At 37.8% G+C, this 21,403-nt stretch overlaps 1 protein-coding gene across 35 annotated transcripts in view; it reads left to right on the forward strand.

Annotated features, from left to right (window-relative positions):
- Window positions 1-21,403, forward strand: part of TENM3 (teneurin transmembrane protein 3) — a 1,291,378-nt gene that overhangs the window by 1,212,949 nt on the left and 57,026 nt on the right. For 24 of the 35 annotated variants that reach the window (XM_071432135.1, XM_071432120.1, XM_071432138.1 and 21 more), the window contains 3 exons: window positions 11,497-11,523; window positions 13,109-13,129; window positions 14,043-14,189. In XM_071432135.1, coding sequence (XP_071288236.1) covers window positions 11,497-11,523; window positions 13,109-13,129; window positions 14,043-14,189 — 195 coding nt within the window. The remainder of the gene's footprint in view (window positions 1-11,496; window positions 11,524-13,108; window positions 13,130-14,042; window positions 14,190-21,403) is intronic. The other 11 variants (XM_071432137.1, XM_071432136.1, XM_071432157.1 and 8 more) reach the window with 3 other exon arrangements.

Here is a 21,403-nt window from a genome sequence, read left to right on the forward strand (position 1 = left end):
TGAGGGCCTATTACAGCTGTGTTAATTAATACCCACATCACTGCGCCCAGAAGATGAGGCAAGGTTTTCTTTTTTAGAAGGGAGTCAGGTGTGAAAGTAATAAGATTGACTTCAGAATTATTTTTTACAGCAATCACAATTGATTTGTAAAGGTTGGTTGGTTGGGTTGGAGTTTTTGTTATTTACTTATGAAATTGCTCGAACATATGAGGGAGAGGTAATCAAGATGCAGAAGCAGAGGGAGAATCAATAGGGTTAATGTTTTTGAGGAGCTCCCAGAAAACATGCTGACAAAGAGAGTGGAGAGGTGGGGAGAGAACTGCTTTCTGAACAATAAAAGTAAGTAAATATTTAGAAGTCGGATAAAGCCTTTCCCTTGACTGCCTTAACTTGCCAACGAGCAATTACTCAGCAGATCACTCTGCTGTTGGTCTCACTGACCTTGGCAGCATTTCAAGGGTTGTAGTTAGACACGGATGAACTGCTCTTGAACAATTTTTCCAACATATTAAGCACAAACAAGTTTTTCCTCAGCACTGGGCAAGCAGGTTTGTCTTTCCACCTGTTTATTCTTTAAATGGGTGTTTACTTTCTGGCTGCTGCTGAAAAGATAGTTTGATTTGTTTATATTGCCCTTACAGCCTCCAAGGCAAGTAACGAGGTTCAGGCTTCAGCCTGCTGTTACATTTATTTTTTTAGACCTGTTTCTTTCCATGTTACAGAGAATCCAGGTCATTTTATTGCTCATTTCCAACAGTATTTCAACTTCGTGGGGGAAAAATTGCTGCCTCCTTAGCTTGGCAGATGAAGAATCAATTTGCTTTTTTCTCATCTACCCTACAGTAGGTAGTAGCTCTTTCTGAGCAATGAATTTCAAAACACAAGGGACTATGCAAACCAATTTTTTATTGTCACCCTCCATATGTAATCCAGGCATTGTATGCTACCTACAACTCTCTACTTAGTAGCAGAATATTTGCATAATTTGTGTTATGTGTAAGAAAGAAGCCTACTCACTCCCCCTTTATATGTCTAAAAATAAGCAATTGCACCCTTCTTATTTCTAAAAGTCATTAACCGTTTAGCTGAGGTACTGTGAAGTATTTTAGAAATGCAAATGTGTTTCTTTGTTGCAGCTATTAGCTGGAAGCCCTATGAAGTGCAGCAGCCAAAATTAACAGCTTCTTTGAGAAAGGAATATTGCAAAGAAACTGTAAATCTTAAGGGCAATTCACTTTATTCACTTTTTATGAAAGGAGTAGCCCTCCAGACCTCTGGCTGGATGTTCAAAATGGGGCAGATGTGTATGCATTACTCATGGAGGCACTAACTGGAATATATACTGAATCATCTCAATCCATAACTCATTTGATCAAAGAATTTATGGTATTTTTATAAAGCATGAATGCCATTCAAAATGGTAAAAAAAATGTTTTGTACCTCATCTGACAATTTTTATGTATTCTTAAATGATAACTGTCTGTCCAGTCTCATTTTCAGTTAGCCCACTGTTTGTATAGTAAGTTGATATGTGTTAAAACATAGCATGAGGGAAAAAACCTGTCTCCTTATTAAAGCAAGTTAGTCCTTAGTTGTATTTCTCTCTAATATCATTTAAATCTTAGATTGCTTCTTGAGTTATACTGATTTTTACATATACTTCAAAATATTTAAATGGAATTTAGTCAGAGGAAATTCTAATTACTCTAAACTGCCAGATACCTATTTCATTGATTTTTTTTTTAATTTATTTCAATACTTCGGGATGTTGGGAAGAAAAATTGTAGGTGATTGCAAAGGTATGCTTTTTTTTGTTCAGAAAAAAAATTTAGACATCTGCTTATCTGGGTTCAACCTCAGGGTTTCCCTAAGGTTGAAGATGACAGGACTGGATTGGAGAAATAATATATATATGTATTTTATAGACTTTCCTTTGTGATAGAGAACAGAGTAGACTAAATAAAGCAGAGAGGAGGGGAGGTCTATTTGTTTGAAGCAATGGGTATAGTAAGGTGGACAAGATTGTTTGGACTGATGCAGTAAACCTGCTGTCTGTTGCTGGTATCCACTGTTCCATTATGGGCCTTTGGCACAGGGTGGTGCAACTTCCTCACCTCACCTGATGTCAGCCACGCTTGTGAGCCACTGCCTTTGCTCTGAATGCATCCTTCCACGTATTTATATCAAAAATGTTCAGAGATAAGTATTTGCTCAGCATTTTGATGAATGAATCTAATAGGAATTAGCAAAACTCAAACCATGGTGCTATTGTTTATCATCTTAGAGATTTGAACTAAATATAGGCAATGTATCTTTCAAGCACTAAACAGTTTAAGGCATCTAAGTTGCTTATCATCTCTTCCCTCTGGAGAACTGTAGTCATAAACTCCTAGGATCATGGAATAATTTGGATTGAAAGGGACCTTTAGAGGTCAACCCCCCTGCAGTAAGCAGCATCATCTTCAACTAGATTTGCTCAGAGCCTCATGTGCTGAGAGCCTCATGCAGCCTGGCCTTGAATGTTTCTAGGGCATTCTCCATCTCTCTGGGCAACTTGTTCCAGTGTTCCACCATCCAACTGAATAAAACTTCCTTAAGTCTAGTTTGAAACTGCCCTCTTTTACTTTAAAACCATTACACCTTGTCCTGTCACAACAGGCACTGCTAAAATTTTTTATGTAATGTTTCACAATTTCTTGTATCCCCATGAGAACAGGTTAAATCAACAGTTCACTGCAGAGCTACGGAAACTCACCTGTCAATTGTTTATTTGGTCTGCAAGTGACATTCATGGGTCTGAGGTGAGCATCCATGTATTATTTTTTGAAGCCCAACCTGCATCTCAATGGGATACAAGACAGCAGATGCACAGCTGGTGCCCAGGTGATAGCCTGGATGAAAATCTGCTCTGTAATTAAGTTTTCATAACTGAGTTGTGCTAAAGTATGTTTTTGTTTCCTTTCTGTCCTGGCTTGCAATGAGTTCAGTGACCCTCTCCTGTCTGAGTAGTTGTTTTGTGAGATTGGAACAGATATTATTTCAGAAAGTCTATTATTTTTTGTGATATACTGTCATGTACCATGAGTATATAAGGTAACTGTCATAGGAAGCCCATAAATATGAATACTTTTCCAGCTGCTTTTCCATTAAACTCAGTTAGCTGAATGAAATTAGTAAATAATTATGTTGGTGGGGAACCTGCTATATTGATGTGCTGTGAAACAACTCACTTTTACAATGCAGCCTAATTTTTTCTATAGACTAAATTAGTTTTATCATAATCTAAATTGCAAATTTGCCAATTTGCATTAAAACTATGCCTTCTTGTTCAGAATTGTCAACACCTCTTTTTTAAAAGTCTTTAACATTAAGCATGGGTGGGTAAGACCATCTGTTTTAAGCTTGCCTGCAGCTCCATTACTTAACACAAGACAGGTTACAGCTGTTTAATTGTTATCATGTTGAAGGATTATCTTTCAATCCAAAATTAATATTTGTATATGTATGCATGGAAAGCATATCGCTAAACATAAATGAGGAAATGTGGATTAATGTCATTAAGCATTCATATTAATCCCTCAGGAGGGCTGAAGTTAGCATCATGGTACTTCCCTGCTACTTTTGAGTGCCACATGAGGCTGCTTTACCTGGTGTGTAGAACTGAAAATCAAAGCCAGTGGTGGTTCACTGAGAAGTGTACAGCTTATCTTTATATTCCATTGAGAACTGGGATCTAATTGGTTTATTTTCTAAGAATTTCCAATTTAGTTGAGAAAAAAAAAATAACAGCAAATTATTTATTTTAACCTTTTTCTTTGCAAGAAAAACAGTAGCATGACATTCAAATCAGTCAAACCAAAAAAAATAAATTTTCCTCAGCAAGGAATTTCTAGTTTCATTTATTTTAGCCAGAAAATTTGGAATATCATCTGGCTTCGATATTCAGAATTATGAAAAAATTAAGTCTAGAGCACTTTCCCTTATGTGTGTTTCCATTAGCACAGACTGTACTGGTGACTGATTAAAATGGTTTTCTGACTGGGGACAAACATGAAGGCATCAGTGTGCTGGTTTTCCATGTGGCCACAATCAGATCAGCCTAAGCCCCAAAGTACAGCAAGTGTTAGGAATGCTGAGACAGAATCTCCTCCAGTAAGTTAGATGGCCTGCACCTGTTCCCTTCAGCACGTGTTTAGCTTGGGGCTCCTTATACTACAGATTTCAAATATGACTGCAGGGAAATGACACTTTATCTCTGTATAAAGATCAGAGAGCAAGAGAAATGTGTTCCTTCAGTTAATTAAACGAGATGCTTATAGAAAATTTGATATGGCTGTATATCATTACACTATACATTTTTGACACATGCACTCGACAGAGTAAGTTGTGAACCAGTTTGAGGGCTTGATCTATCTTCTCTACATTTGCACATGGGCAGCACAGATAACCAGTACTATGATGGTCACTGTCATTTCAGTGCTGATGCTAATTGCCAAGCATGGCTCACTTTTCTTGAAGTTTAATTTCTGATGATATTCACATTGCAGAGCTGTTTAATGCTTCACATATTTATTGTACCTTATTGCACGCACAGGATTTTTTCATAAATTTTATGATTATTTTAAATTTTTTTGTCCCTCAAATTGTAGTAATTACTTCTGGATGGATATATTCCATAATTATCAAAATTCCTAAATTTATGGGTTTCTTCAGTTATGGGTTCATGGAATCATGCCTGAATACAAGTTTCATCTTAAAAATAAGATTGTATCTGAATGTATGTATGACCTTTGACAAACAGGTTTTATCAGATAAAATCAATCAAGTATTCAAAACTAATTATATCCAGTATCAATTAGTTCACCATAGTAGTGTGAGTGACACCCTACTTTCAAAACACCTGACTGCTTTGCAGTTGGGATTTTACAGCAATATTTATACCTAGACCCTCAATGCAAAAAGCCTGTGAGGAAGAGATGATTACTTTCTTGGCATCCAGAGGACTGATAATCACAGTTTAACAAGATTTCATGAAATTTAGAAAAAAATTATGGTTTATATTTTGTGTGCCTAAAGGGCATGTTATTAAATTGCCAGACCAAGCTTTGAATATGCCTAATATCTGTACATTTGGTAACCATAAAAATACTCAATTACCAGGTGAATTTAAGATGGAGCATGCATTTTTGGAGCTATGAAAAAAGTGAGTTATTGGTCAGGCCTTAACACATTTCAAGACCAAGTATCTCAAATACAAATTAACTGTTAGCATACTTTAAATTGCTAATTGGTTAATTTGCATTTAAATGAGGACCACATGTGAAGTTCAAGTTAGGCACATTTTTAGAAAGCAGCAGAATCCTCTGAGATGTGAAGAATTTTAAAGCCTGTTGTGAAGTTTATTTGAGCTGAAGTGGCCAGAGAGTAAGTGCTTTTGTACATTGTATTGTTGCATGCTGGTCAGACCACATTCCTTAAATACTTTCAGTCGGGGAGAAAGATGGAAACTGTAATGCTTCCCATCCTGATCCATGCCCTAATGTGGTTTCAAGCTAAATTTATCTTTTATGCTGTTCTTAATGTGACTGTCAGGTTTTTACGTGTATCTGAGGCAGGTCTTCACAAGTTTGTTGATTCAAATGAACTTTTTCAGCCTGTACATGTGGGATAGTTTTAACCCCTTAATGGTATATAATCTTTCTTCTAAATCCTCTTCCAGCTAAACTAATACTAAGTAGGAAACAGCACTGCTCATGATCTTACCAGTAGTCCCAAATTTCCTATGTCTACTACATCCTTAAAAATAACTGAACCTTTTATTCTAATACATATGTAGCTTTCCAGTAAAAATGGTTAGAAATCTTACTTTAGAGTAAAATTGGGATGATATCCAGAACAAAAAATGTAAAGGATAAGGGGCTTATGTGCCTTTGTATACAAATCTCATAAATGATTGCTGCAAAGAACAGTTGCAATTTTGGCAAGGGATAAATTGCAATGAAGTCAGGCCTCTCTGTAAATGTTTAAAATGCATAAACGATAAAAAAGATAGGAGTTTGGGGTGACAACAGTGTTTTGGCCGTTGTAAGGAGGAAAAAAAATGAAATTGCATGAAACTATAATTCCATCCATGTGGTCTCCTTTACAAGAAGGGCAAAGGGAAATTTAGGAGCAAAAAAGTATCAAAAGGGGAGAGTGTTTGTAATCCTCCTCTATTGGCAGCAATGCTCTGAACATATGGTCTGTCTAAGACAAGGTTCTTAGAAACTCAGAGAATGGATGATGACTATGAGCTGCTTACAGTGGAAGAACATGTGCTTTCAGTACTGTTCAGTGATGAATAGAAGGAATTGCATTTGCAAATGATACCAAAGCCTGCTGCCCCCAAGCACTTTGGAAGACAGGACAAGAATTTTAAATTACTTTAACAAATAGCACAGACTATGCAGAAAAAATAAGGTGCAATTCAACAAATGCTGGCTTCTATCCTTAAGAATAATCAGCTGCACAAATCCAAGTTAGGAAGCAGTTTGCCAGGCAGAAAACACAGTAGGAGATGCTGAATTTGACACGAGTAAACCTTTCTAAAGACAGGCTACAAGAGTAGCTTTAAAATTTTGTGAATTCTGGACTTCTGTAAGTTTTTGGTAGAGGCATGGAGCGCCTCTGAATTTGCATATGGATGCGTGCTTTTTTTTAGTTGTTCTTTGGGAGGGAAAGCAGTTGCCTAAAGGAATCAGTATGGTATTCCCTAGGATAAGAAATGCTGGCTTTAAATTATACAAGGCTTATTTGGGGTTTTATGTTCAAAAGGTGGGTTTAATTGTCAAAATAGTTTAACTGTGGCTGGGTGGAAATGCAAGGAAATGAGGGTGATCTGGTAGCCACATCAGGAGAAGCAAATCACTGTGGACTGAGTCTTGAGTAGATTAGAAAAGCCAGACAGAGCTGTCAGCCCTGAGTTTTGTACCAATTCCCCCAAAACAAGCACCAAAACTTGTTTAAAACTGCATTTTCTCTAAAGCTTTCAGTAAGTTTTTTCTTCTGCTGGCAAATGATTGTGAAACCCCTGATAAAGTGTGTGCCTCATCCCCTGCCACTACTTGGCTGCACAGGGAGTAAAAAGTAATGTTCATAAGAGACTGATGCACAGGATGAACTGGTTAAGGATGATTTTGAAGACTTAGATTTCACCCTTGATTCTAACATGTATTTTCTGTTAGTTGCTCACAAGTACAGACTGTAAAGAAGTTCTCTCTGACTGTTCTTCACTTTCTGGGAACAAGATTTGCACATGTGTGATTTGCTTAAAATGTTGGTTCCTGTATGAAATACTATATAGTTCTAAGTATTCCAGAAAATCGCATCAGAGGTGCTTGTAGTGAAGTGAATGGAGATTTCTCACTCTGATGTTTCTATGCTTTAGTTACTGGTAAAATGAGGTAAGAACACGAGTTCTCTTCACAACAGTAGTATGAAGGTAGTGTGCTAAATAATTGTGACTTAAGGAGGAAGGTAATAGGAAACTGAAAGAGAACTGTTGCTTCTTTGTTTAGGTCAGCATAGTGTGCCTGCTAGGGCATCAGCTGTTTGTTGTTTGGGCGAGAATGAGTGCTGAATGAGGACTGTGAGCTCTGCACATTCACAAGGGAAAAAATGTATAAAACTTGCACAGGTAGCCATAAAGCCATCACTGCCTAAATTTTGGATGCTTGACATGGCTACTATCATGGTATTCTTCTAATGTGTTCAGGGTTTTTTGGCATATGGATTGTAAACAAAGTTTTATACAAATACAAAGATTAATAAAAATAAGTGAAGATATTAAAACTTTCTACCTTTAAACAAACAGATAAATGTGTGGAAAGCTTAAGGGAAACAATATGGTAACAACATAGCATAGTTTGCTTACGGTCAGTTTTCATTCCAAGAAAAACCTGCTGTCTCCCTGTGTGACACTTGGTGCAAGGTTATGTAGGAATGTAAACATGACTGATGCAAGGTATGTCTTTCACATGTTCCTGTAGAGAGCATGAAGTTTGTGTGGGCAGCAGAGATCCTTATGCAGTCATTCACCAGGGAATGGGAATTGCAGTAAGGAGCTGTGGGGATGAGGAGAGGAAGCAAAGCAGAACTTGCTCTGAGAGGAGCAGAACAGCATTCTTCATTGTTGCTGATACTGAAATTATTTCTTCATCATCTCTCCTTTCTTTTCTTCCCTACCTTGGTTCTTTTCTTCCCCCCCTCTTTGGTCCTCTTTTCTCTTTCTATTTTCTCCTTCTGTTTTCTTTTAGAGGAAGAGGTGGTAATGCAGTAAGGAAGGGAGAGAGCTGATTGTATTAGTGGAAATGAGGCAAGGGCAAAGTAATTCATGACTCTCAAGCTATTGAATTGACACTGTAACAGGCCTCTATATACATTAGAAAAACATGGGGTATGTTACAGTCTAGTGTACAGATTACAAAGATTATGATGGGTGAAGATATCTGATGGAGAGTAATGATTTAAACTAACAGATATAAATTCACTGTACAGCATTTAGAAGCATGTCACCATTTGTCCCAAATGACAGAATAATCAGAATAAAGCAGTGCTATAAGAACCAATTAAGGAACATCAAATCAATGGGTATGTGACTCATGCTGATTTAAATGGGAGCTGATTGGAATAAATAGATTTAATATGTACTTTTATTCTTAGGCTATTCTGTCATAACTGGAGGAAGCAGTATATGAGTAAGGAAGACACTGGCTTACATCTCTGATAGGAAACTAATGGGAGACATTAAATAATTTTTTTTTAATGTCAGGATTCTGACTAGTTAAGAAATATGCTGTCTTAAGTGTGAATTTGCCTGACTGTTACTGTTTCTTTGTAAAATCATTTATCTGCCACATATTTATATAAAGACCCACACAGATTAATGGCATCATTTCTGTTTTATTTTGTATGAATTTTGCATGCCACTTAGATCTTCCTGGGCTTTGAGTAGCCTAGAAAATGTACAAATCTTATATCTTGATTTTTGTTTTTCTTTTTTCCACTTGGAGTTATGCAAAGTCCTTCTACTTCTGGAGATAATAGCAAGATTTAAATGGCACAGTCTTAAACTCTGCAAGAAAATTCTTGTAGGTGTATTGTCTGGTCTGTAATTAGATTTTTTAAGGACGTAAGATAACCTTTACGTGCCAGATGTGTAAATATCTTGCAAGAAGCACCTGCTGAGATGCTCCATCCTACTGAAGTGCTTCAAATCCCACCTAGAATTCTCTTTGCAGAGGGGGGAAAAGGCTTATATTTTGTATTTCCACACAGGTTCATTCCTCTTTCAGTAGCAGTGCCATGAAGATAAGGAAGACAGCATGGCTAGTTAAACTTCACTGCAAAGTTACACAGTTTTTGTCATTCATTTTCTGCTTTGTGGTTTTTCTACAATGCTGCATATTAACCACAACAGTTTCTAACATTGTCCTTAATGTCAGCTGACCATGAGTAAAAGGATGCTGGAAGGTAGAACTTGTTTTCTGAGAATTACAGTTTTGTGGTTTGGAGCTAACTTCTTATAAGACTGCTGGATAAAAAAAAAAATCTGAAAAGAACATTATTTTCCTAATCTCTCTTGGGTTTGGGCACGGGGGGCGGGGTGTTGGTTTGGGGTTTTTGTTGTTGTTTTGTTGTTGTTTGTTTGTTTGGGTTTTTTTAATGAAGATTGGATTCTGAAAATAAATAGTGGGGAGGGCCTGGGATTACAGGGACTGTTTTCAGTTGCCTAGGGGGTTTTTTTTAATGTTCTGTTACCTATCCTTACACTTTAAGAGGCATTTAATGTTTTACTGGTGGATAGATGAATTCCCCAGACAGACCTGATTGCTTTCATTTTATGAAATAGAGTTTGATTTTTCCTTCACACGTACTAAACCATGTTTTAAGCTGTGTAGGAGCAAGGGGAATTATACTGGATGAGTAAGAGAAGAATTTGATCCACCCTGAAATGTAGCTGTATCATATTTCTTTTTGTTTGTGATTAATGTGAAAAGCTACCTAGTTTGTTGCTGCTGCTCTAAATGTTCTGTAATTGATGTTTTCATCTTAATTTGTCTGGCATTAACCTCACCATTATAGGGGAAAAGCAGAAAAAAAAGCGGTGTAGTGGACACCTGGCACTTTCTTCCAGAAGAAGGAACTAGAAAATTTTCTCCTCTTAGCTGTAGCAGTGCCTTCTGATATATATCACCTCCCTCCTTGGAGTCCAGAGCAGCTTTTTTCTCTTCATCCAAACTGCAGGAAAGGCTGTAGCTGGAAAGGCCTTTGTTACCCACCCAAAGGGATCCTAGCAATGACAGAGAACTTGCCAGACAGGGGCCATCATCCATCAGGGATTTAGGAAAGTCAATTTTTAAAGGAAAGAGAGGCTGGGAGGGCTGTGTTGAGAGACCTTGTCCCCAGTAAAACCAGAGGATGGAGTCCAACATTCCTGGCTCAGATTGGCTGTCCCCACTGCCATGGTCTGCAGTCTCCCATCTCCTTGGGCATGGCTGGCTGGCTTTGGTAGCCTGCAGTGCACCTGGTGGCTTTGCTGTATGACATTAACCCCTTTCACACAACTGCAGTTGATGTCTGTTTCCTGGAGGGAAGGAGGGAATATGTTACCCATCTGTGCTGTGTCTCATGTATTAAACGTAGGCCCTGCTGCTTGAAATCCTTCTTATGCTCTGTATGTCATTCATCCATCTGCCTCCTCAAATCTTTTGTGAAATCTTAAGTGTCATAACTTACAAAAAGAAGTCTTGCTATTCTTGTATATACCATGTTATTTATTTTTATACATCTAAAATCTAAAGCCTGTTTAATTTTCACCTGCTTTTCAAAATGAAATGGATCATCACACTACTAACCCCAATACGCCCTCTTCCACCCCTTATTTACAATTCAGCTTGTTTTACATACTTGGTTTGTGTGCTTAGAAGAATAACTGTGACTGAATTGAAACAGAAGAAAAAAAATCCTCCTAAGAATCCTGTTAATCCATTGAGAATTAAGATAGTGTGCTGGTTATGCTGTCAGAGTTATGAGTGACCTGCAAATCAAAAATCTTCCTGTGTGGTTGGTTTTTTAAAGCTTGTATGCTAAGGAGTTGCTCTTATGTTGTGTTGAAAATCGAATTTTTAAGCTAGCTTTGATTATATTTTTGTTATATAAAAGAAATCAAAGCATGGGAAGACAAGTCAGAAGAAAATGTAGTCTCAGAAATGTAGCTTCCCTTTTGCTTCTGCAGGCCTACCTTCTAAAACAGTTTCATTGATTCATGACGATGCTTGCTGAAAAGAGAATTTCTTGCATTTTTAAAAGCCTTGAAATACATTTTCATTTTGTAATGTAAGACCTCTCATGTCAGGTGCACCTGCTTGATTTGCATGTGAATTCTGAACAATTCTTGTTTCGTGTGACACTTCTGAAATGTCTGTCTGTTTTTTTTTTTTCTTTTTAATTCTCAAGCTCACTATTTGGATAAGATAGTGAAAGGTACTGTATATTTGTTCTTTGACATGCCTTTATCTACTACTTTATCTCTATCTTGGGGTTTTTTTTAATATTAATATTAATATATAGTTAAAAACATACTAGTCTGGGCAAAAGAATCTTCTCTTACATACATTCCATGGATTATATATATAACTCATATGGCTTTCAACTCATCTCAAAACTTTGCTTCTGTTGTATGGTAACACTTTATCAGTAATTATACATTTATGAACAAATGGTATACATGTATTAGATTTAATCTGAACCAATAACTGAAGATAGTATTCATTTGCTGTTTGGTACCTTTTTTTTTTGTGTGTGTTAGTTTTGTCATTGAACCTCTGCCTACAAAACCCTAAATATCAAGGAAACAAAGCCAAGTGATACTTTTGTCACAGAACAAGTGTCATTAGTTCTAAAGAACAGATTAATTATAGAGATGTGTGTATTTATATACTGATATATCAATAGATTTCTTGAGACTTTTAAGCTTTTGATTATCTGAATGTAGAAAATCTACAGGAAATTATGACTTGTATCTTGTATGAATCTAGAAAAATCTTTTTTAGTCTATGCAACATTTTCAATTGAGAGGTTCAAGGATGCAAAAGCCTAACATGAAACAGCAAAGATTCTTTTATCTTCAGTTATGGTAAAAAATTGATTTAGAAAAATGTTTAAAATATTCCTACCCCTCTTTCCCTCAGTATCTTCCCCTATTCCTTGTGTTTTTTCATTAGAATATGGCAATATTGATGCCAATATCCAGGCTTTCACACAATAAGTCTTGAGTGTACCCAGTTGACTCCTAAATTGCTTTGTCAGTATTGCAATTATATATGTAAGTCTTTTGTAAGTCAAATAGAAGAAATGCTATGAAAAAATAGATCTCAGTACATTAACAAATATATTAGCAGCTGCAGTCTGAAAGAATAAAAGTAGCAAGACTAATTTCAGCCTGGCATGATGGCACAACATCCATAACTGTAGCATACCCATCCTTCCTCACAAGAGGTTTTCCTGATTCTCTGCCTTATAAGAGTGATTTGACAAGAGTTAAGCACCCTTTATAACTTTTTTCTGTATCTTTGTAATTTGGAGCTACAAGGTTGAAAGGAATCAGTAAATTCAAAGTTCTTTTGAAGAAAAAAGCAACTTGCTTCTGAAAAACCACTCTAAGCCTAAACAAAATGGATCAGTAGGTTAGTTGACAGAGATAGGTGTTCTAAAAAGTGAAGAATTGTTTACCCAGTTACTTAGGGTTTTTGGATGAAAGTTTACAGAGAATTGTTGTGTCCAGAAATACCTGATTTGTAGCCACTTCTCATAAGATAGTTAGTGCCATATCTGTACTTGCTTCTGTCAGTGTCTTATCACAGTCATAGATAAGAAGCACCAAAATCTACATATTTATAGCGTTGTCATTCTCATACAGATCATGTTGGCTGCATGCCAGATTTCATCACTAGGAAGTGACAGATACTGTTTTTTTTTAATGCAATGTTAGACTGAAAACAATTATCGATTTTGGATATATTAAATTATGTTAATTGTTTCCCAAATTTTCCCTCCTTGGCCATAAAAGCAGACAAGATAGGATATAAAGGTAACAGCACAAAAGCCTTAGGGAGATTGTCACAAAAAATCACTCTCTGCTATCTGTCTTGAAGCACGTCACTACCGTGTTTTTGTTCAGTCTATCAATGTTTATTGTGGTCCTTATGGTATTTCATTTTGTCCGTCCTAAGTAATCAAATACGCACAGCTATTACATTGAGTTGGAAATCCTGTTGGTCCTGTCCCATCCGTATGCAGCCTGAATCCTAATGTTTGTTAGAATAGATGCTAAGCTGCTTCACTATTCCTGGGCTTTGCTTATTCTGTGAAAAGGAATGTATTTTTGGCATAAAGTATAGTCATTAAAACTGGCCTATACTTTGTGCAATTATTTAACACACTGTAATTTCACATGAATACACGGCAACTCTGAGACCAGATAAAGTTAACCTTCTCTTTTATTACTTGCCTAAATCATACCCATTTTCCTGCTTAAGAATTTGGAGGGATTTGTTCATAGTAACAGGGAGCTTAATCATTGGTGCCAGTAATTAATCAATACTGCATAGAGCAAATAATTATCTATTCTATGAGCACAGAAAAATGTATCATTTTACACAGCTGTGTTTGCACTATGCACTCATCTCTTGTTACTTTGAAAAAAAAATTAAAAAACCAAACTTAATTTTGTCTGGCCTGCAGGTATTTAGAGGATTGGTGCATTTATTTCCTGCCTGTACAGGTAAGTGGTGTCTCAAGTGTCAGGCCAATCAAAGATGCCACTTTGTTAAGAATTACGTTCCCCAGGTAATGTTGCTGTTCCGCTCCATGTGCAATTACAGTATTTGTGCTGTTCTTAAGGCCTGTTCCCAGTAAGTGTCCCTTGTTTGTATTTTTTTTTCTTTTTATATATTGTTGCAATATTTAAATCACTTGTGCTTTTTCTTTGTCTGTTTCAACAGAGGGCTGCCCTGGTTTGTGCAACAGCAATGGGAGATGCACACTGGACCAGAATGGCTGGCACTGTGTCTGCCAGCCAGGATGGAGGGGAGCAGGTTGTGACGTAGCCATGGAAACTCTCTGCACTGACAGTAAGGACAACGAAGGAGGTAAGAGACACCAACTGGATCTTTAACTCTGGGGAGAACATGATGAGGAACAGAGATTTTTCAGTCAGCTGATTAAACACTGCCATGAGAACTATACATGCATTTGACTCACTCTTACGTCTGTAAGGATATGCCATGGTCTTCAGTGCTTCTTTATGGCATATCAGCAAAGCCTAACAAGCTGTGTGTGACAGGTGAGATGTGTACTTAGGAAAAGATAGGTGTCACCCTGCAGTGTTCTTTTGTACTGGAAAAAAACATAGTTTCAACTCAGTGAACTGTTCAAGAGGGGAAAAAAGGAAGGAGTTCAAAATTTCAGTGACCTCACAAGAAAATTGTTCCAAGAGAATAGGCCAAATTGGGAGTTCACATTTTGAACTGTGATGCAATTGCTGGAAACAGTTGGTTACCTAGCCTACAGAGGTCTTACCCCTCTATAGCTTTTGAATGTTCATATAACTGACAGGATGCTCCCAGAAGTCTTTCCTTTTTTTGTTTTGGCTTACTTTTTCATAGTCTGTCATTCAGGTGACAGGTAACAATCTGCAGCAAGATGCAGGCAGGATTGCTAGCCTAAAGAATCAATCTGTGATTATTGTTGTAGTCTAGGGAAGCTAGAGGGGCTGTGACTTAGCATGATTCCAGAATCACATAAAAAAACCCCACAAAAACAAGATTTAATGTGAATGCAGTCCAATATTAGATTAGCATAATGCCTTTATTGTCTGTCTTTCTTCCCCTTCTCTCATCAATTCTTTTTGCTTAACACCTTCAGATTCAGAGAAGAGATAAAAACTCCATTAGGGCTTCTGGATGATGATAAAGTCATCTGGGACTTTGTCTTTCCATTTTAGACTGCGTATGTCTCTGCAATTGCTGTTTGACTCTTTGCTTTCCTATGCCTACTGCAGCTGGGATCTTACACATGACAAGCTATAAATAAGAGCAGCATTTACTTCCTGAGGAAAATAAGTAACACAGTTAAAACTGTGCTGCTGTTTATTACTGTACACATCATTTGGCTTGTCATCCTTCTCCATTACGTATTACATATTTTGAGGCAGTTTTCCATGCTTAGGGGCCTAAGCAGTCTGACCCGGATTCCAGCAGAAATGTGCTTGTTTGGGGAATTAAGTTCAGGAGGGCCAAGGAATTACAAGATAAGGAAAAAAGAGAAACCTGCAAACATGAGGCGAGGAGGAGAAGAAACTAGGTGGAAGTATAAACAACCTGGAGAAAACAATAGATTATGGAGGGGGAGAAGAAGGAAAAATACATTAAAAGTCCAACAGTAGACTAAAACAGATACAGTAAATGTTAAAGATCATATAAGGATGTGACATATGGCAGCAAGAGTCAGGAGCTGGTAATGGAGCGGTAGGAGGAAGAAGAACAAGGTGAACAAGAACAAGGAATGCCTGTAAATGGAACAAAAGAAAAGAAGTTGCTCCTTCAGTCTGAAAATAATATTGGCTTTCTGGGGGAAAAGGAATAAGGAATTGGAGCAGAACAATCTAACAGGATGACTTAAAGACAGAAGAATGATTTTGAGGAAAAAATAGCTAATGCTAATAGTTTGTTGCCTTTTTTCTCTCTCATTTCCTTTTTTCATATTGCCTTTATGGACATCATTATGCAGCTATGCATGAGGAAGGGGGTGTCCAGGCTCTTGTTTTGCTGTGGTTGGCCTGTATAATCCTATTTGTCAATGGCATTTATCTTAATTTGTATGCTTCAATACAGTGCATGTTCACTTCAGTCTTTAACTGTGGCTGAGAAGGGTTAAAATTTAACAAATCAAATTAAAAATGGAAGTATCCCTAACAAAACTAGGGAAAGAAAGTCTCCTTTGTAAGCTACCTGGAAAGAGAAGATGTATTACTTCCCTTTCCTGCAATCAACCCACTAATCTCCCAGCAAGCCATTAAAATTTCAGACAGCTACAGGGAATGGCACAAGTATTCTTCTGCTGTATTTGTTTATCATGGGAGATTAGGTTATCTGAGCACTTGTGCTGAATTTATAGTGTGACTGCGGGTAGTGTGATCCACATCTCACTAGGCTCAGTGGTTACATAATTAAAGTTATCTCAGTTGTTGTCTGTTTGATATGCTGTGGTTAGTGTTTATGCTTTATCCTACACTGGGTAGAATATATTTCATATATTAATATCAGCACTGTTCATTAATAAAAGTGTCTGCTGTTCCTTTGATTCTTTGCTCTTTCTGGGACTGCTTATTCAAATTCTGTGAACATGAGCATCCTAAGGATCCCAGTGGGAATATTGTCCATAGGAAATCCTAGTGGCATCAAGACATACCTGAGTATTTTCCCTTCTAGATATTATTGACATATGATGGGATGATTATTGCTTATCTTCCTTTTAATACAGATTTTTCAGAGTCTTGGAAATAATTTCTCTTCTCGTTAAGGCTCACTCTTTATTTTCCCCTGTGTTTGACTGAATTTTTCTTTACATTTTAGCATCCCACAAGGAAAGTGTGCATCAAGCAGATCTTAGCCTGAATTAAACTCCTAATGACTTTCTGAGGAGAGGGAAGTCAGAGCTGTCTGTGGGTGGAATACGCCTGTCTTCTTGGGGAAAAAAGGTGGCACTATTGTACTTGAACAAAGGGGGCCATGCTTTGCTAACACTGTAGAAAGAATAAGAAACAGGAAGAGTGGCTGTTTACTCTTTAGTTTAGATGGGTCCTTCTTGAACAGACTCCTTAGTTAAGTTTGCTTTTTATTAGCTCCTATCCAGTTATTTAGAGTAGTTACAGGTTTCCACAAGCAAGATTTAAGGGAACACTAATATTCTTTCTTTGCTGAAATTAAAATAAATGCTGTAATAAAGCAAAGCATACTTAGAACTATTGTATTTTTTAATTACTTACATAGTCTAGGACAGCCTGTTTCTGGCACAGGATAGTACAAATTGTCACAGGATAGTACAAATTCAGCCTAAAGGTTGTCTAAACCAGGGCCTCCTCTCTGATAGTGGCTAATAGCTGTTGCTTAGCAAAACATTGTAATAGGGTCGATGTGAACTTACATTTTCTTTTGTATGCTAACAGGCTGTGAATTAAAGTGAGGAATTACTGCCACAGAACGTTTTCAATATCAGAAGAGTTGCTAAGTGCAAAGATAACCCAAGCTAAGGAAATCTCAGGAAGTATCTACTTGAACTAGGAGTGATACTGTGGCATGCTCAAGTTCTCTGGCTTGTGCTCTGACACTTCCCATTATTCTTCAGCTTTTTGATTGCATCTGTGGTAGCTGGTGAATGCTGGGTTCATATATCATGGGACTTATCCACAGTGCCTCCAAGATTTCTTTCTGGAATGAGAACTCACTTGGAGCCCCACAATTCATATTTTAGGCTTCTTCATTCAACAGCAAAGCTGAATTCCAGTCCTTGCACACTGTTCAGGAATAAATCAAGGGCTTTTTGTACTTTTCTGGCTTTTCTGACCAGCTGTTCCTACAAGCAGTCATTTTGATGTCTATGATTGAGTCCATTCATTATAGCCTGTTGCCAAACTGAGGCATGTAAGGATAACTGAGATTTGGTTATAGTTTTCTTTCCTTTCCTGTCTCTTGCCTTGGTTTGGCAGTCACCAAAACTGTCCTGGTGGAATGGCCAGCATCATAATTCCAGAACTATATTCTTCCTATGTAGGCACTGAATTTCACTCTATGGAGACTTTTGTTGCCTAAATATTTAATCAACTATAATCAACAACAGCCAAGAATAGGATTTATGTAGGTCCTTGACTACCTTCTCTTCTTGACACTGGCAGATCTTTTGCCCAGGACTTACTTTGTCCCTCTACTTCTCTTCCTTCCAGCAGTTTCATTCCATTCAAAAGCAAGCAGTCCCACTGATACATCTTATTTTTTAGACACACATTGTGGGGATCCTCTGTCTTGACTCCTCTCGTTTAATCACATAAAGAGAGCGTGGAGAAGAGAAAGGTTGGGTTGAAAGTGACCTTAAAGATCATCTAGTTCCAATCCCCCCTGCCATGAACAGGGACACCTTCCACTGCACCACATTGCTCAAAACACCATCCAGCCTGGTGTTAAATACTCCCAGGGATGGTGAATCCACAGCTTCTCTGGGCAACCTGTTCCAGTGCCTCACCTCCCTCACAGTAAACAATTTCTTCCTTATATCAAAAGCCATTCTTCCTTGTCCCATCACCATCTGCCCTTGCCAGAGGTCCCCCTCCAGGTCTTGCAGGCCCCCTTCTGGTACCTGGGAGATGCTACAAGGTCTCCTCGGAGTTTTCTCTTCTTCAGGCTGAACAATTCCAAGTCACTCAGCCTGTCATCATAGGAAAGGTGCTCCAGCCCCCAGTGTTCTTCCTTGTTTTGCTGTGGTTGGCCTGTATAATGCTATTTGGACTCACTTTAACAGCTCCTTGTCCTTTTTACACTGGGTGACCCACAGCTGGATTCAGAACTCCAGTGGAGTCTCAAGAGAGCAGAGTTTTGATAGTTTTATGAATCTGTCTAAATAAGCGATTTTATCACCAGTCCATGCTCCATTGCAATTCAGTGCATTTTACAACAAAGGGAAAAGTAACATTAGTCAAGATTTTTGCATTAGCAAGACGTTAGCTTTTGAGGAAGAAAACAATAAAGTAGTCATTACATCTTTCATACACAGAACCACTTACAAGAAAATATAAATAGCCTTCTGAGACTGATAATGACTATCCAGCTGCCTGTAGGAGTTTCTATTTTCTTTATAATTTCACTGTCATATTTGAGTGATATAACTGACAAGGCACTCACTGTTGAACTAAGTCTCATATTTTTCAGGCTAAACAAAATTCATCAATAATTTTGCAGAGCCATTTCAGAAAGGAAATTTTACTGTACTTCACACAGTGCAATAGAGCACTTGGCTTAGTGGTACTAGATAGCTCTAGCCACATAAGTGCAGAGAAAGAATGACAAATGTTTTCTCAAGTTATAAGGAGTCAGATTCATAACCATCCGTCACTCGCCCGGGCAAGTTACTGATAAACTCCACAGGAAAATAACAAACAGCATATCCCTGTATCTTGGCTGGTGAAAATGAGATTCTTTCTCTGATTGATGTTAGTGGAGAGGCTTGTAAAAATGCATTTCCAGCTGATTAGTTCAGAAGGTGTCAATCTCATGCAGTTTTATGACCTGCAGACCATACTCCAGATGTACATTTGCTTTTTATAAACTAACAAAGACAAATGGAGAAATTTGAGCATTTCTTTGACAACTGCACCAGATATTGCATGGGGGACCATTCAGATAAATAAAACCCCAAAAATATTCTTTTAGCCATCAGTACCCCCAGCTTTGACACTGATCCAGGCTTCTGGAGTTAAAACCAACAAGGGAGGCCAGTACTTCAGCTAGGAAAGCGTTTCATATTTTACAAGAATGAGACTAGAAAATCACAAGAGTCACACCCTATTTGAGATTGGAAAGGCCTGTGGAAACCATCGAGTCCCACTCCCTGCTCAAGGCTGGATTAGCTAGAGCAGGTTGCTCAGGTATGTACCCAGTTGAGTTTTGAATATCTCCAAGGATGAAGGCTCCACAGCTTCCTGAGCAAGTTGTTGCAGTATCCAGCCACTTTCACAATAAAAAACATTTTTCTGCTGTTCAGTCTCTGTCCATTGCCTTTTTCCTCTTGCTGGGCACCACTGGAAGGTGCTTGTTTACACCCTCCCATCAGGTATCTGTATGCATTGATGAGATCCCTCCCAAGTTTTCTCTTCTCCAGGCTCTACAGTCTCAACTCTCTCTCAGCATTTCCATGTAGGAGCGATGTGTCAAGCCCTTAAAGCTCTTCATGGCCCTTCACTGAGCTTTCTCTAGGATGTCCATGTCTCTTGTACCAGAAAGCCCAGCCTGCACACAGAGCTGTGTGCTCCTAAAGCAGCCCAGGATGGTGTTGGCACCTTCCTTGCTGCAAGGGCGTGTTCCTGGCTCATGTTAATTTTGTGTCCATCAGGACTTCCAAGGTCTTCTCCACAAAGCTCTGTTACGGTGCAGGAGGTTGTTCCTCTCCAGGTGCAGGACTTTGCACTTCTCATTGTGGAAACTTCATGTGGTTCCTGGCAGCCCATTTTTCCAGCCTGTCAGTGTCTAGCTGAATGGCAATGTGACCCTCTGGCATATCCACATCCCAGGAAAAATCAATGTTCTTTCTTGTCTCTTAAAAATGTTCAAACTTTGATATACTTAATGATGCTTTTTTCAGCCCTTTTATTTTCCCTGAACTGATTTCAAAGTCAGGCAAGTTAAATAAGAATTTTAGATGTGCGAAAGAACAGAAATCCCACTCCTTTACTATTTTGCCAGTCCTCTAACTGATCCACATAGCACAGCAATACTTAGAAGAATACCTTTAGAAGATCTCTGTTTACTTACATTCTTTCAACATATGATTGAACAAAAATGGATGCTATTTTTCCCTTCAGAAAGAAGTTTTACTCTAAAGGCAGATTCTTTTGTGAGACAAGCAGTCATGGGTTTCCTTCGAGTGCTGCATTGGTATATTTTTCAGTTCAGTGCAGCAAGCAAGCTCCCTCTCTAATCTAAATGGAATAAGAAAATGTTTGAGCTATTTCAGTCTTGCTGTTCTTTTGGGGAAACAATTATCAGCTCTGTGATACCAGATTACATTAATCTAGAAATTTTCTGTAGCTGACATTTCCAGGCTCATTTTCCTTATGACTTTACTTACAGCAAATTAGTAGTTATCAATTTGATCTTGATTTTAATCTTTGATCAAATTAGATTTCCGGGGATGTGACAGATCTAATGTTCCACATATGGGAATGTTTCAGCACATAACCATAAAAGCACCCATGTGTTTAAATCTTGTTTATACTGGCCAGCATTTCCCATCCGTTTATTCAGAATAAAATCTAAATGTTAAATACAGGTTTTGTTCTCTCATACATTTTCATGTAAAAAATTTTGTGGAAATTGCCTTTCCCCTAGCAACAAAATCTTTCTGCCAAGGTATAAAGGAATCCACCTTGATGCATGTTGTAAAATATTTAAAGCTACTTGCAGTATAGATATTACTAAAAACTTGAGGAAAACAGCAGAGTGGGAGTTACTTGTTTCTTTCCTCTAGCAAGTCAAATAACCTCACATAAAAGCTAATTAGACCCACTTAAAATGTTTAATATTTATAAGTTAACAGT

The sequence above is a fragment of the Agelaius tricolor genome, unplaced genomic scaffold (genome assembly GCF_023055355.1).
Source record: "Agelaius tricolor isolate 1412-34295 unplaced genomic scaffold, bAgeTri1.0.p SCAF_8, whole genome shotgun sequence".
NCBI lineage: Eukaryota > Metazoa > Chordata > Aves > Passeriformes > Icteridae > Agelaius > Agelaius tricolor.